We start from the raw sequence: 15,614 nt of genomic DNA on the forward strand, positions 1-15,614 counted from the left end.
ATTAGAGGCGGTACTGGGCTGTGAGACACTGTGTGATGTTAAGAGAGAGGAACACCTGGGGGAGTGGAGGTCAAAGGTCACACGTTGCTCTGAGTAACCTGACCGTGACCTCATCAGCACAGGACAGGTGGTCGTGACCTCATCAGCATCAGACAGCCGCTCCCCCCCGAGATCAGTGCTCTTGTATGTATATGTATCTATGTATGTGTGTGTGTGTGTGTGTGTGTGTATGTGTGATTTTCCTCTTGTCTCCTTATATTAGCCAGATCCCAGTGCTCAGCACCAAAACAAGTCACTGAGATTCTTGGGGAAAAAACTTTAAATAAGTTTTACTGGAATTTTCAACAAACAAAAGTATACAAAGCCACATTTCTGTCTGTCAGGGATAAAATCCAAAACCTCAATAAAGTAAAATACCACAGCACAGAGCCAATAATGAACACATCCATATACCATCCATTTACTTATTCATGACACACCCTTTTAATATACTGATTTCTTAAGAACATCTAGAGCCCATATAATCTTTCCACAGCTGCTACGTTTTCATAAAAAGAGAAAAGACATTTCCTACAGCGAGCAATAAAGTATCAGATTATCTTTATTATATTCAGAAATTAAGAAAGCCCATATATTTCATTATATTTCACATAGCAACAATCTATGGATCGTGTTTACAAGTTTACTTTATGGGTTCTTGCAACTGATTTATACCTGCTGTGTCTTGGAGGAGAGTCAGATACTTTGCTGTTAAAATAGGCGTGTCATTTACAAACTTCTTTATGTATTTGATGTTGTTTTTGCCACATTGCAGCTAAAACCAGGGATGTAAACTCAATGCACCCACCTTTTTATTTGCGGAATGGAGTGATTCATTGTAAGTGGTTTGATGTACGTTATATGAAGATAGGGCCTTTTGAGGGAAAAAGTCAATGCTTTTCTGGAATTCTAATTTATTTTTGTTTCTATTGGTGGTTGTTTGCCTTATGATGATCACCATCTGGAAGTCATAGTTTACCCTCCTTTTTATTTACCACTACAGGACTGGCTGCAACTTATGGCATCTTGATACTGTTGCCATAATAAAGTATCTCTCTCTCCTTTTCCCTCATCCCCTTCTCTCTCCCTCTCTCTCCCTCCCCGTCTTTTCTACCCTGTCTTTCTCTCTCTGCAGCACTCTGTATTGGACAGACTGGAACCGAGAGGCTCCTAAGATAGAGAGTTCCTCAGTGGACGGTCACAACCGCAGGGTGGTGGTGTCTGACGGGATTGGTTTGCCCAACGCTCTGACGTACGACTCTACTTCTGGACAAGTCTGCTGGGCTGATGCAGGTAAACACTACTAGTAATACTATTACTACTACTGCTACTACTACTACTACTACTAACAACTTCCCTCAACCTCTGTCTCCCTCTGTCTCTCTCTGTATGTCAGGTACAAAGCGTTTAGAGTGTATATTCCCCGACGGTTCGGGTCGAAGAGTGATCCACCCCAACCTCAACTACCCGTTCAGCATGGTCTACTACAGGAACCACTTCTACTACACTGACTGGAGAAGGTACGCGTCTTTGTTTACCTATCTGTCATCTTTTCTATGTAGCGCTGCTGTCTTGGCCGTCCATCCTCAATCCGTCTTGTTGTCTTCTGTCTTGTAGGGATGGGGTGATCGCAGTGAGCAAAGACAGCAGTCAGTTCACCGACGAATACCTGCCTGACCAGCGCTCTCACCTGTACGGCATCGCCATAGCAACCACCCACTGTCTATCAGGTGAGATACTGTCACGGCAACAGACGGAAACACTCTTTTTATTGTCTAAATATGAGAATGGAAGACACACATACATACATACACACACAAATGTAGCAGTGGAATACAAGTAGAGCACTGGAGTACAAGTGCTGTCTAATTACTGTTCCTTAGTGTCTCTCTCTCTCTCTCTCTCTCTCTCTCTCTCTCTCTCACACACACACACACACTTTCTTCAGACGTGTCATTTTGGCTCTCTGTAATAGCAACCAAGCCCTCGCTTTCAAGTCATCCTTACACACACACACACACTCTCACGCTCTCTCACACACCGACTTCAAGGTGTCACAGGCAGTGAGCTCATTGGTTTGTGTGGAGTGATGTCATCACATCAGTCAACTCCCACCAGATGTCACCTTAACCCTGCAAGGCTGCATTTACACCGGGACAGAAAACACATAGTTAACCCTACACAGGGACGTTGCGTTCAAGTCCTATGGGAAAGACGGGAAATACAAGCGTCCCACTAGAAAGTACTATTCACATCAGCTTTAAAGTCATAAATATGACTTTGGAAATCAGGATTTGGAGAGGGATCCTGATTCTGACATCACCAACAAGGAAATATCTGTAATCAAAATTAACAATTTTAATCTGATTTTTTGTGTGTAAAAGCTAATAAGGAGCAAGCAAAGTCTGCAGAAAACTTCAATCATGGTGTCTTGAATCAAATGACTTTGAACACCTGAACGCTTCTGAGTCGTTGCTTTTAACCACCATGTCGCTCCCATGATTTCTCCCATATGACGTGAATGCAGCATAAACCCACCTAAACTCACTTTATCCACCCACTGGAAATAATTCAGTTACTTCTTAAGTACCAGTGAATCTTTCTGATATTAAATCACAGTATACCCTGTTGTACGGTGATTCAGAATGATGTAAGTCACATGAATTGTTTACTTTTTTCTAATAAAACGATATAAAAAAAAATTGATTTAGTCTAGTATTGAGCCTTAAAATCTGGTTTTCCTTAAAATAAGTGAAAAAATCTGCTAGTGGGTGAGGTAATTTCACTTGTTTCCAATACAAATCAGCTTTTCTTGAATCAAGTTTCATCTTGATATTAGTGAAGTGAAAAAATCTGCCAGTGCAGTGAGATAATCTTACTTGTTTCCAATGCAGTTTCACCTGTTTTGAGAATTTTCCTGGAAACAAAGTGACAATATCTTTGAAATAAGGCAGATCTCTCGTATTAAAATGTCACGTAACTCAAGAAAATTCTCAAAACAAGTTGATTTGCACTGGAAACAAGTAAGATTATCTCACCCCATTGGCAGATTTTTTTCACTTATTTTAAGAAAAATACGATTTTTAAAAGTCAATACTAGACTAAACGACTAATGGCTAAAAGACAGATATTTTTACAGTAAGCATGAATTAATGCCACCACTAGTGTGTTTAATGTAAATCTGAGTATCGGATAAATAAATCAGATTAGGATATCAACTGTGTAGAGTTTGCCGATACAGTAGAACCTAATTAACATATTATTGGACTTATCATAGGCCTGCATGGATGACATAGAGCAGTCAGATCCCATGTGGTTTCTCTGCGTTCCGATGGCCATGAGAAGTTTCACTCTGCACCACCGCAGGTTAAAAAGCAGATTTTTCGGGCCGGTGTAAATGCAGCCTTTGTTGTCTGGAGAAAGACCAGCCGTGTTTCATCACCTTGCATCTAAAGAACAGTCATCACACAGCTGGCCGAGACCCTCTACTCTACACCTACACCCCTGCGTGTGTGTGTGTGTGTTCGCCTACACCTGTGAGATAGACGAAAGGACAATGATTACACAGCTGTCTACGACCCTCTACTTGTAACCTGTGTGTGTGTGTGTGTGTGTGTGTGTGTGTGTGTGTGTGTGTGTGTGTACATGAGACCAAAGAACAATGATTACACAGGTGTCCACGACCCTCTACCTGTATTTTGTGTGTGTGTGTGTGTGTGTGTCATGTTTGATGTGTTGATGCCTGTGCAGATGGCCTTAAGTCTTTCCAAAGTATGTTTTAAATGTCTTTAAAAGTACAAAGTAGCCCACTAAACACAGGATAATCCCTAAACTAGCACCTTGGAAGTTGTCATTGTCAGAACTACACACACACACACATACACACACACAGAAACACACACACGCACACACCTAGAGTGCAATGAATTTGAGTGTAAAATCTGTTCCGAACGTCATGATGAAAGAGTTTGGAGAGTCTGGAAGTCATGCAACGCAGCATGTTCGTGTGTGTGTGTGTGTGTGTGTGTGTGGGTAGCTCTGTCCGCCACAATGCGTCAAAATGACAACTGTGTGACCGGTGTGTGTTGCTGTAAATGTGGTGTCTGTGTGTTCTCCAACGCTCTCTAAAGCCTCAGACTAAATAACACCCGCTTGCTTCAAAGATGTCAATGTGCGGTGTAATTCTGACCATGATGACAGCTCTAAAACACACTTGTTAAGGGTTTGGGTGCTGGTTTTAAAGGGCTTAAAAGCTGTCATCGCCCAAGAGATGCTCACACACACACTCACACACACTTTACAATGACAATTCTTAGTCACCACAAGTTAAGTGTAGGGCTTTGTTCAGGATGTAGGGTCTGTTTGTTCTGTCATTAGGCTGAACCTTTCATTCTGTCACCCAAGGAAAATCAGACCTTGCTTCATTTCCACCACAAAACAAAAAACAGCTTTCGACTGTTTCCTATTTATTTCGACAGCCGTGAGGAGATTATATGCGTGCGCCAAAATGTTAAAAATGACATCTTTTGCCTCTTTAGATAGAGATTCGATTTTTACCATAAAGAGACAAAAAAATACATCTGTTTCTGTGTAAACCTCACTAAATGGCCTCAAGATGTCCTTGCAATTCATCGTATTTACTTGAATCCGAACGCGACCCATTCAAAACCTCGGAGGGAATCTTGACCACATACCATGTGGCAAGAAGCGGCTGGCTGAAGACGGGTTCTGATATGATGCCTTCAACCTTCAATATAGACAAAAATAATTTATGTTCATTACAGACGCTCATAGTTTTGTTGTCATTTTAGTACGTCTCAGAAAGAGAAATCTCCATGTCAAAGTGCCTCTACGATGCACAGATCAAATTTCTAAATAAGACTGACATACGGACCAAACATGCAAATCATAATATACAAGGCCATAACGCTCTAATGTACAAGCCTGTATGTTGGAATGTGAATGTTTGGTCCATGTATCGCTCTTATTTTGAAATGTGGTCTTTCTTGTGGTCGAGTTTTCTGTTTCTCAGACGTTAAAAGTTGATTTGGAAAACGACCACAAACTTTTGAACGTCTAATTTCCGAATGTATCTGCACTCAGTTAGAGCCGTCGTCTCAGAACCCATTTTTTCAGCAAGTTCTCTTTCCCTCAAGGTTTTGAACGGGTCGCGTTCAGATTCAAGATGCGTGAAAATACAAATGACAACATCTGGAGGGTGTTCAGGATTTGTTCAGTCTGGATTATGCGGTGATTCTAAGGTTGTGATTGGTTTTCCGTTGTGTTGCAGGGAGCCACTAACGACGGACGGGCAGCCGCAGGGTCCTTTGGTGCTATTGTTTTGGGGCGGCTCCTGAAAACAGGGCAAAAACCACCCCCTACCCAGTGCCCTCCCTAGGGTGCGCCTCAGAAGAAAGGACACTCAGGGAGCAAGATGGCTTCCCGTTGCCGGAACCACCGTCGGAGCAAATTTACAAACCCTCAAAACACTCAGACCCACCCAGCCACCCCGACCCCCACCCCCTTATCTCGCCTTAAACCTATAACCCCCAAATACATGTTTTGTAAATTTGTTTTATACCTCAATTTTTTAGTTTTTGTTTCTACTGTATTTTTGTACGAGTTTTTTTATTTTTTTTTTTCTACCAATTAAATGAAATGAAACGAAATCAGCTTTAACACATTTAAACTGTATGTGAGTTCAGTTTTTCTGTTCTTTAAAGCCAAAGAGCAATGAAGAGCTTTAAAACGTTGAACTGTTCGAGCCAAATTCCCGATGTGCAACTGGGCAACAAGTATCTTTTTGGTCCACCGGCCACAGCGGCTATCCAATTCAGTATTTCACCAGTCTGTTTAATAAGTTAGCTGGTTTTTTTTTAGATAGAAACGACTGATGGAACACAGGTTAGCTACCTACCCGCCCAAGAGCAGCAGTAGAACTGACAGATTTACCAGCCACAGACCAGGACTTGGCTAATGGTAGTTTCAAGCTCTGTACCATCAGCACTGAGGAAGCTACTTTCTAAATGATACTGATTAGATTACCCTGATTAAATATGTATCATTAACATAATTGGTTGGATTACACATACTTTACAAAATCCACAGATGAAGTTCAGTACCTGTGTCAGATTACAGCATCAGTTTTTGTAATCAGATTTCTGCAGTCTGATTAGGTGTAACCTGTTCCCCATGCAGCCCTGTGTGCCAGATGAAGAGGTCCCATCACAGCCATTACAGTACTGCCGTATTTCTCTGCACTACTAATCTGAATGTGATGAAATGACACTAAATTCTTTTTGCCAAATACTTTTTATTACTACTACTTTTTAAAATCTTTTTGTATCTTTTTATAAGATGTGATATTTATAACAATAAAATGTGATTCAGGACTTGACAGGTTCTTTGTGTTGATGTGTCTCTCCTCTATGGGTCCAAACGATGATGCTCCTTTAAGATGCTAAATAGAAATTTCTTGTTGATTTTTGCTCCCATTATGCTACAGCAGCATTGTTAATTTGTATGTTGAGTATCCAATATCCAGCAACATAATACTTTACTGTAATACAGTTTCAACCATTCACACCTGGAACTGCCCAGTACTTAAATACTAACGTTCAGTTGGACACTGCATATAGGATTTTGCTGAGCAACTTGGTTAAGATTCAGAAGGTCCTTGGTTTGAATCCTGAGGTGATGCTGGTAAAGCTGGAGTTAAAGACAAAATCCATCGCTGTTAAAAAAAAAAAAAAAAACAGCTACTGGCAATGTACCTTGCATTCTGGTAGTGTATTTTTCTTATTCCTGTGGATAACTGGCCAAACGTAGATGACGTGATGTCACGTCGATATTTCTACCACAGCTACAATGGAGTTTGACAGCAGAAAATGTTTCAAAATTATCTAAATCATCGGTTTTGGTGTCAATCCCTCAGAATCAAAGAGCAAGGGCTTCTTCCTAGACTCCAACGTTCAACAATCATACAGGGAGAAATCCATCGTAGAAGAGGAGAGGGACCAATTTCAGTAGCCTCAATAGACCAGAATGCAATGCAGCCACCTGCTGTGTTTTGAGTAAGGGGTGCTCGCTTTTTCTCCACTAGAAACTCTTGCTCTTACTATACTATCGCTACTGCTATCTGTGTCTTTGCCTATATGTAAAACCCACAACTGAATACAAGAAGTTCAGCCCTTCTCTGGGGGCTAGGGAAAGGCATTCTGGGAAATCACAAACTGAAGTAAAAGTAGACCAGGCAGGCTGAGGGAAAGTGGATACAACAAAAAGGTACATTACAACACATCTCCTGGAATGCATTGAACATCAGAGATTGATGATAGCCTGTATAACAGTCTGAGAATATCTGAGAGTGGATTTTTCCTTTAAGACGAGTGTTTATTTTGCACATGTAGGGCAAAGGTGCATACTGGATACTGGCAAAGTCATGGGTTCAAACCCCACTGATGACATCTGTTCCTTGTCATTACTGGGGCATGTTGCCTGTAATTTACTTGAACTGCTTTGGGATGCTGTGTTAGATATGTCCACTAGGTGTCTCCCATAAGACAGAGGTTTGAATTAGTGGGATACAGAACACTGCAGGGAGAAAGGTGAGAGTAAACATTTGTTAGAGCTGACTGAGAATACAACTTCAAACATGTTTCAAACACATAGGAAAGTACATACAAAACGGTTATGTTAGTATTTATAATAACCAACCAACAACCGCTTTGGGTCTCCTGTACAAGCCTTTATTTCTATCCTTTATCAAAAGCCATTTGAAGATCATATGCGACAAGGAGCTCAAGATCAGATTTCCCTTTCCTGTGTAAATGCAGCCAAGCAAACATCCGAACATCACAAGAAGCACAGGAGTACTTAGTGTTCAGTTGTGTTCATGTATTTCTCCATAAAGCTCCAGCTTAAACCGCTCACATCTGATCTCTCGCTCGGTCTGCAAAAAATAAAAAAGGTTTTCTTTCTTCTCAAATCAAAAGATACAAATAGAAGTCAGTTTCCATCTTCCAAATGTCCAAGCTTAAAAAAAAAAAAAAAGAAATCGCTCAATAACTACAGAAGCTTCTCTGTGGTTTCTATTGAGGGAAACATAATGACAGCAGTCTGGAGTTGCTTATTGGAGTACACACAATAAGCGATAACCTTACAAATATAAAGGACAGCACCTGACAAATTGGCCAAAATGACTTGACAATGCTTATATTACTCCTTATGTATCTGCTGTGTTAAACATTTGACTCTGTTGTATGACATCATCTGATGACTAGGCTGTGTGGTCAATGGTGTTTGCTCTGATTTGTCACAAATTCCCCAATTTAAACACAATCTGATCTCATGCAACAAAGGAAAAAAAAACAAGACGCTTTTTCTGTCCCAACCAAAAAGAGAACGGCTTTTCTCGTCAAAATCAAACGAAAACTCCCCGGCGGCGCGGTCCCTTCTCCTCTCTTCTTTCTTTCCTGCTCTCATCTGCCGACCTTGCCCAGCCTGTGATCCGTCTTGGGGTCGGCGATGATGGCCTGAACGGCGACGATGGCCTCGTTGATCCTGGTCTGGAGCTCCCGCAGCTCCTCGATGTGCAGCAGGCGCAAGATCTGGGCCGCTTCGTTCAGAGTCGCGTCTGAGGAGAAGAGGAGGAGTGAGAGAGAGGAAAGATGGCAGTTCAGAAACAGCATAAAACCCCATAGACAACTATGTATTTGACAGATTTTAGGGTCTTCAACTTGCCTCTTTAAAGCCCATCCTGCAGGTTTTATATCACGATCATTAAAATGTATATCATCAAAAAGCTGCACTCACCTCCAGTGTCGAAACCTAACATGTGCTTGTCCAAAGCTACTGGAAGACCCTGCAGAGGAGGAGAGGAAGCTATATATATATATATATATATATATATATATGACTGAGACACCACTATCATCCTGGGTGAAGCAGATGAAGAACATAAGTTGGCTTTGAAACGTGTGCTAGTTTAAGTTTACTTTATTTTAGGACGTTGTAGCGTTACTAGTAATGTTCCGTATTGACTGTATGTGTGAACGATGCCAGAACTTTGACGGCACAAGCACAGTCCGTGTATTTTCGGTCATTCTATTTTCTTTTCACAAACAGAAATGAAAAAAATGAAAAACGAATGGTGATTTGATTTTCATTTAAAAATCCACAACTGAAAAACGGAAATAGAAGGTATTTTTCATTTTCCTGGTCAGAAATGGCAGAATCAACATTTATAAAAGGACTTGATTTTCCTTTTCTTCTTTGTAAAACAGACAATAAAAATAATAAATAAAGAAAACAATAACGGAAAAGCCCGTTTTGGACCTGAGAGAGAAGCCGCTGAGAGAGAGAGAGAGAGGAGCGGGAGGCGCTGCTCAACTCAGTAATAAACGTTATTTCTGATAGAAAATATGTTCAAAGACCATTTTAATCTAATCCAATCTAACTAATCCATCGTCCTGTCTGGAATAATTTCACCTTCCTGCGAGCTGAGAAAGCTCCAACACGTGGATATTAGAATATCGCGCATACGGTATACATAATTAGACCTATCGTGCGTGATCAATCAACAGGTTATTATTATTAACGAGTCTGATTTTTCTGGCAAAATATGTTTTTCATTTTTTAAAATTTCTGTTTCTATAAAGAAAATAGAATGACCAAAAAAAATACACGGACCGAACCAGCAGAACGTTAGGACTGTAGGAGGGGAATACAAACCACCAGACAACAGGCTGGAGCTTTACTTTTTTTGAGGAAAATATGGAATTGGACAGACGGTGAAATAAGAGAGATCCTGGGAGTCGGGCGGATGGAGAGATTAACCCGCCGTGTTTTTAAACTACAGAGACTCCGGCGGGATGGGAGATGGGAGATGACAATGTGTCATGTGTGAAAGGGGCTAATGTCACTGTAAACACCACCTGTCGCCATGGGAACCGGCAGACAGCACCATATTCTGACAATGCTGACAAAAAAAACATTACAATTTCATTCTTCATAAAAATGTGTGTGTGTGTGTGTGTGTTCAGTTTACCTCTTTAGTCTGGCTAGCTTTAGCGATGGCCTCTGGAGAAAGTCTCTCCTGGATCAGAATACGAATGGCCTGGCAGGTGCAGGGAAAATGACAACAATCAAATGTATTTATACAACACTTATTTCTAAAAGAGGTTATAAAGTATTAAATGCCCGAGCCATAAAATACATAGGCTTAATAGTAAAATACATCAATTTAAGTAAACAGAAATTAACACATACACACTCACCTTGAGCATAACTAGGTAGTCATCGTGTCGCTGTATCTTGAGGATGTTGGACAGAGCCATCACTCCTGCCTTGAAATCTGGTGAATTACCTGGAAAACACACACACACACACACTGAGCTCATATTTGAAACAAAGAGATATACAGTTGAAAAAGCAAAGAGAAATACAAAGGAGACAAAGGATAACTGTCTAAATCAGGGATTATTCAGTGATGTAGGCTCCATGCTAACACTTTAGCACACACTATATTGAGTGACAGTATAGTACTGGCTGGGACACACAGATGGTTTTGGTGTCTATGTTCTCATCGCTAAATGTTGATCAATGAGATGAGAAACCAATGAGATGAGAGTCAGACAGATTTAGTGACAGACAGAAGAAGAGATGGGGGAGAAAGAGGGTAGAAGGAGAAGGACAGAGGAATAGAGTAGTAGTATTATTACTTACTGTCGAGGTTGATGAGAGGGTCAGCTGGTTTGTCACTGTTGTTGGAGGCCGACAGCGGCTGACAGTTCTTATACTTGTCCACTGAAGAGAAATGCACAAAACACAGCCGAAATAAAACAACAGATAAATTAGGCTTCTAACAGAACATGTAATTCAGGCTGGGGACACACTATGTGACTTTTAGGCTGATTATGGCCATGATTTGGCATCACGATGGGACCAAGTCAGTGCAAGTTTGCGGCGTCATACAGATGATCTTGTAGTGTGTGAGAGTTCAGGACTTTAATCTCCTGATCCAGTCGGCATTATCACAGTCATTTCAAACATCAGAAAGCATAACTTTGGTTCTCCAGGCTAATTTTGGGTGTCATTTTTTAGCCCCCAACCCCGTCTCTGAAAAACACTGAACAAGAAAACACACTTGCTAAATAAGTTGAATGTGAAAAGGAGACTGTGAGTTGGCAACACCAAGAAACTTAATTCCTTTTACAATGTCTCCATCTACAGGTCAGCCTCAGTATTACAACTATGCTGTCAAAGGAGTATAAAACAGAATGGTACACACAGAAAAATTAAGGCAGAAGGTGATAAGAAAGGAATTGAACCCCCCACCCCCCCCACCCCTTGTTGGGACAAATTATTAAAAATGATCCCCTTTGAAAGATAACACTGCACTGTACAACCATACCATTATTACATTTGAATAAATCACTGTGTGGGTTGCGAGGTGAGTGCAGGCAGAGAAATTTCCCTTAATAGCTTAAAAGGGAGAGAGGGCACTCTGGAAAATGGGCTTAGCATTCACTGTGGTTGGAATTATCCTTTAAAGCTTTTCAATACTTTGCCCAAATAAACCCGGCAATCATCTCAACAGGCAGACATGAGCGCCCCTCTTACCGTTGTCTCCGTATTCGTATCGTACAGCCAGTCCCAGTAACCAGTCGACGGCCTCGTGTTTCTCCTGAACGCTGAATGGACAGTTCACATCCTGGAGGTACTGCACACAGGAACCGGAAGCTCAAATACAACTTGGGAAACAGCGCAGACATTTCCACGACAATGACATTAAAATTCTCTTTACTATGTGGGAACTCAGGGTTTGGCGATGGACCCTGATTTCTCAAACTCTGAACTCTGACATCATTAACAAGGAAATACCTGTAGGCAATCACATAGTCATTTCAAAATAACATGAACGTCACATAACTCTTAAAATGCCATGGCGGGACACAACTACTTGCTGGATTTTCTTTTGTAGTTGACGTTGGAATGTTTTATTCGCTGTAAAACGTAAATACACATGCACAATCACTGAAGGCCTGTGTGTTGAGTGTGAAAAAGCTGATCAGAGGCAAGCAAAGTCTACAGAAAACGTCAATCATGGCGTCAAACGACTTGGCATTCGTCAACACTTCAAGTTGTTGGTTCCCACACTTATTGCCATATGACAGGAATACAGCACATTTCCCCACTAGGAGATGATTACAGGGCTACCATAATGGCTGTACTATAGGCCGTTTTCAATTGTTTGGTAAGCTCAGGTGGCTATAGCAGAAGTGTACTGGTCTGGTCTCACCTTCTGGTAGGCTGCAGGCCAGTCTGAGCTTGGTATGTTTCTGAGGTTGCCTCTGTCTTCTATCTTGTAGTGTCGAATCTTCTGGTCCTCCAGCCACACAATGCAGTTCCTGAACTCTGTCTCATCTGAACAGACGGGAGACCCAGATACAGACACATTTGTAGATCAATAGACAGAAAGGCAGATAAATAGATGTCATCACCTCTTCAGTAGAATGATAAATTGGTAGATAGACAACTACAGAATGACTTGAAGTTACAAGATAGAGGCAAGCTGACTAGCAGGTAGGAACAGGCACATTTGTCAAACAGCTGCAAAATATATAACTATATATATTTATATAGGCAAGGCATACTGTGCTTCCTTCGTAGGTTTTAGTAGGACTAAGATAATTCTATGTAATAACGTAAGTGTCCATTTAAGAGGCTGTAGTCATTATCGTAACGTTAGCTAAAACCACTTGCACAGGTTGCTAACGTTAGCTAAGTTAGATGAAATGATACATTTACGTCTGGGATAGCATCTTAATTTACTGTATTGCTAATGGCAAGCTAATAAGTAAATAGTAATGAATAGATCCGGAAAAGAAAGCAGCTAAGTTACTGTGATTCGTCGTGTATGCTAGCAACGAAACGTGCCGTTGTCTCCTATGTAGAGATCACAAACGCCATTCAGAAATTTGGATGTGTAATGATTAATTGTTTATCTGTAACTTTATATACCTGGTAGAACATGTCGTAAGACTTTACATGAGTCATTAGCGTATTCAGGTAAATTCGGCATATATATAATATACTAAACAGCACTTCTTTTTAATAAAATATCAACTTTGAAATTTGTCTTCATACTGCTCGCTACCGCCCTCCACAGTGTAATTTGGTGGAATAAAATTGTGGAACAAGAAGCAAACTAATTCTCAAAGCTGAAATTTTATTGAAATACAAAGTGCTTGGTGTATTAGATGTATGCCGAATGAAAGAGTGGCTCATAATAGTTTGTAAAAGATTGTGACTTAGATTCTAACAGGCATGGACGTTTGCCTGTATATAAAGAAACACTGAACTACACATTTTTAGTTGAGTTTGGCGTGACGTCGTCTCTATACAGTGACAGCACGCATCTGGGATACGCGCATGCATGACGTTGCCCGGCTCGTTAGCTGCTTCTGCCTCATTCAAAAGCTCCCTGGTGAGGGTTTTCTTACCTTTGCAATCAAATCCATTGGGGTTGTGATAATCTAGAGCTGTCAGTTTTCTCCGAAACATTTTAACGTGTGTTTTCTGCGACAAAGACTGACTTATCTAGCTAACAGTTAGCCAACCTGGCTGTTTCGTCTGCTAGCTGTCTGGGGTACAGCAATACGCGTGCGCAAGACAGGCAGCATTACTATAACCAGGACTTCCGGTTATAGCTATCAAAATAAAAGCCCAACACACCCTGGCTACAAAAAGCGATATGTTCTGTTAAAATCTGTAAAAGGTTATAGGTGCCCTGAACAAAATGACCGCACCCCCTTCAGATTAACCCTCAAAGTAGCCAAAGACTAAAACAATAATTACACACACATTATCAACCAATGCATTCATTATAGCAGACACATATACAGCAACCCTTGATGGTAGGCTAATGGTGAACTTTTAAGATGCAGTTATTCAAAAGTTGATAACTAATGTCTTAATACACAGTGACTAAAAAGTTCCTTTTAGCAGACATTTTATCTGTTGGATTTAAAAGCATCATAGGACATCTGTTAGCATGAGGTCATGATAAACTGGTGTGTCAGCTATGATGCTGAAGCAGAGAAACATCCCAGTTTCCTCTCCTCTCCTTTCTTCTCCTCCCCTCCCTTCCCACAATTTCCTGCAAAGTTGCTCTCTGATAGGAGACAAGCGTTGATGAGGAAGAGGAGGAAAGGGGCAGAGGAGTGAGAGATTTTTTTAAATTTGAATGTTGGATTATTGCAAATAGATGTGCATGCATTCTCACTTTACAACAGTAGGGGGCGTCATCTCATTTTCAGAGGGCTTCCTCTTCCCATCCCAAATCAGGAATTTTATGGGCATAAATAGTGGAACATAAAGATGGGAATTAGACTAATTTTCCATTTTTTAATCGCACTCTAAATCAAAATACAGGTTACTTTAACTCCAGAACAGTTACTGTAAACTACATTTTTAAAGATGCAAAATTCAATTAAAACATTACCCAATCTTATAGTACTGTAAATCAAATACTGGGCTAAACTTCTTTTTTTTTTTTTCACTTTTTCACTGGTATTTCTGCTTCATAGAATGATATACAGTAGAGACAGGAGTGACAGCTGTGATTGAGATAGTGGGACAATTGCTGGACTCAAATTCACCATGTAGGGAACAGATGGTCTTGGTGTTGGTCTTGGTCACAGTACTCCTGCATAAAGTCAGTTATAACAGACTGAACCCTCATCCAAAGTTCGCCCCTATAAACAAAACACTGCATTTACAGAGGTTTTACAATTTTGTTGCAGCATTGCTGTACTGTTTAAAAAATGCATGCCTGTGTTCACTTTTGCATGTAAGTCCATTAAAGTAAGGTTTATTAGTATTACTTCTAATAGCACTATTCAAATCACACGAGGTGGAAAGGCTCTTCTGCTTTTGGTTGCACATTGCTAGAATTCTGAAAGGTCAGATGTGTGTTTGGGTGCTTTACTGGTATCAGCCGGTATACAGTATTTTTACAAACTGTCCATGCTCATATCGGAACATATGAACACACACCCGTGCAGCAGGGGTCTGAGGGGGCTGGGAGGGCATTAGTGGGCACACAGGGCCTTTTCACTCCCTGGAGAGGCTTTTTGTTCAGCCTCAATCCCTGGGACTTTCAACAGGCATAAAGGAAGTGCTGGCCTCAGCATAGCTTCATGGGCGAGGCCCTGAGGACGCTCAGACACGCAGGAACACACGTGCATGTGCACATAGAAGCACACACGCACACACACCACACACACGTACACAGTAGACAGCAATTACCCCTTACCATGCACATACATAGAGCCACCAGCTATCACATCATATCAATAAATATACTTGTGATCGCATAGCAAGAGTGAAAGGGAGGGAAGATGAAAGAAAGAGATGGCGAGAAAGACAGATGATCGAAGAAAAAGAGCTAGAGAAAGAGAGGAGCTGGTGAATAAGAAAGAGAGTGTCAAAGAGAGCAAACCAGTACCTTAGTGATTTTAACTAAGCATGCAGTTATATAGCACAGTGTCCACAATATGCCAAAGTTTGCA

The 15,614-nt window shown here is 40.9% G+C and overlaps 2 protein-coding genes across 2 annotated transcripts in view; one reads left to right on the forward strand and one right to left on the reverse strand.

Moving 5' to 3' along the window:
- Positions 1 to 5,615, forward strand: part of nid2a (nidogen 2a (osteonidogen)) — a 57,145-nt gene extending 51,530 nt beyond the window's left edge. The window contains exons 39-42 of the mRNA XM_078291150.1: positions 1,175 to 1,332; positions 1,436 to 1,559; positions 1,657 to 1,769; positions 5,330 to 5,615. Coding sequence (XP_078147276.1) covers positions 1,175 to 1,332; positions 1,436 to 1,559; positions 1,657 to 1,769; positions 5,330 to 5,340 — 406 coding nt within the window. The 3' untranslated portion in view covers positions 5,341 to 5,615. The remainder of the gene's footprint in view (positions 1 to 1,174; positions 1,333 to 1,435; positions 1,560 to 1,656; positions 1,770 to 5,329) is intronic.
- Positions 5,616 to 7,727: 2,112 nt separating this feature from the next.
- rtraf (RNA transcription, translation and transport factor) lies at positions 7,728 to 13,682 on the reverse strand. The gene is made up of 8 exons (XM_071917882.2): positions 13,545 to 13,682; positions 12,341 to 12,465; positions 11,662 to 11,761; positions 10,765 to 10,845; positions 10,317 to 10,405; positions 10,088 to 10,156; positions 8,854 to 8,902; positions 7,728 to 8,674 (listed from the first exon to the last, which is right to left on the reverse strand). The coding sequence occupies exons 1-8, from the start codon at positions 13,603 to 13,605 to the stop codon at positions 8,520 to 8,522; spliced, it is 729 nt and encodes a 242-aa protein (XP_071773983.1). The 5' UTR covers positions 13,606 to 13,682; the 3' UTR covers positions 7,728 to 8,519.
- Between the last annotated feature and the right edge of the window lie 1,932 nt (positions 13,683 to 15,614).

This window comes from Centroberyx gerrardi, chromosome 21 (assembly GCF_048128805.1).
Source record: "Centroberyx gerrardi isolate f3 chromosome 21, fCenGer3.hap1.cur.20231027, whole genome shotgun sequence".
NCBI classification, from domain to species: Eukaryota; Metazoa; Chordata; class Actinopteri; order Beryciformes; family Berycidae; genus Centroberyx; species Centroberyx gerrardi.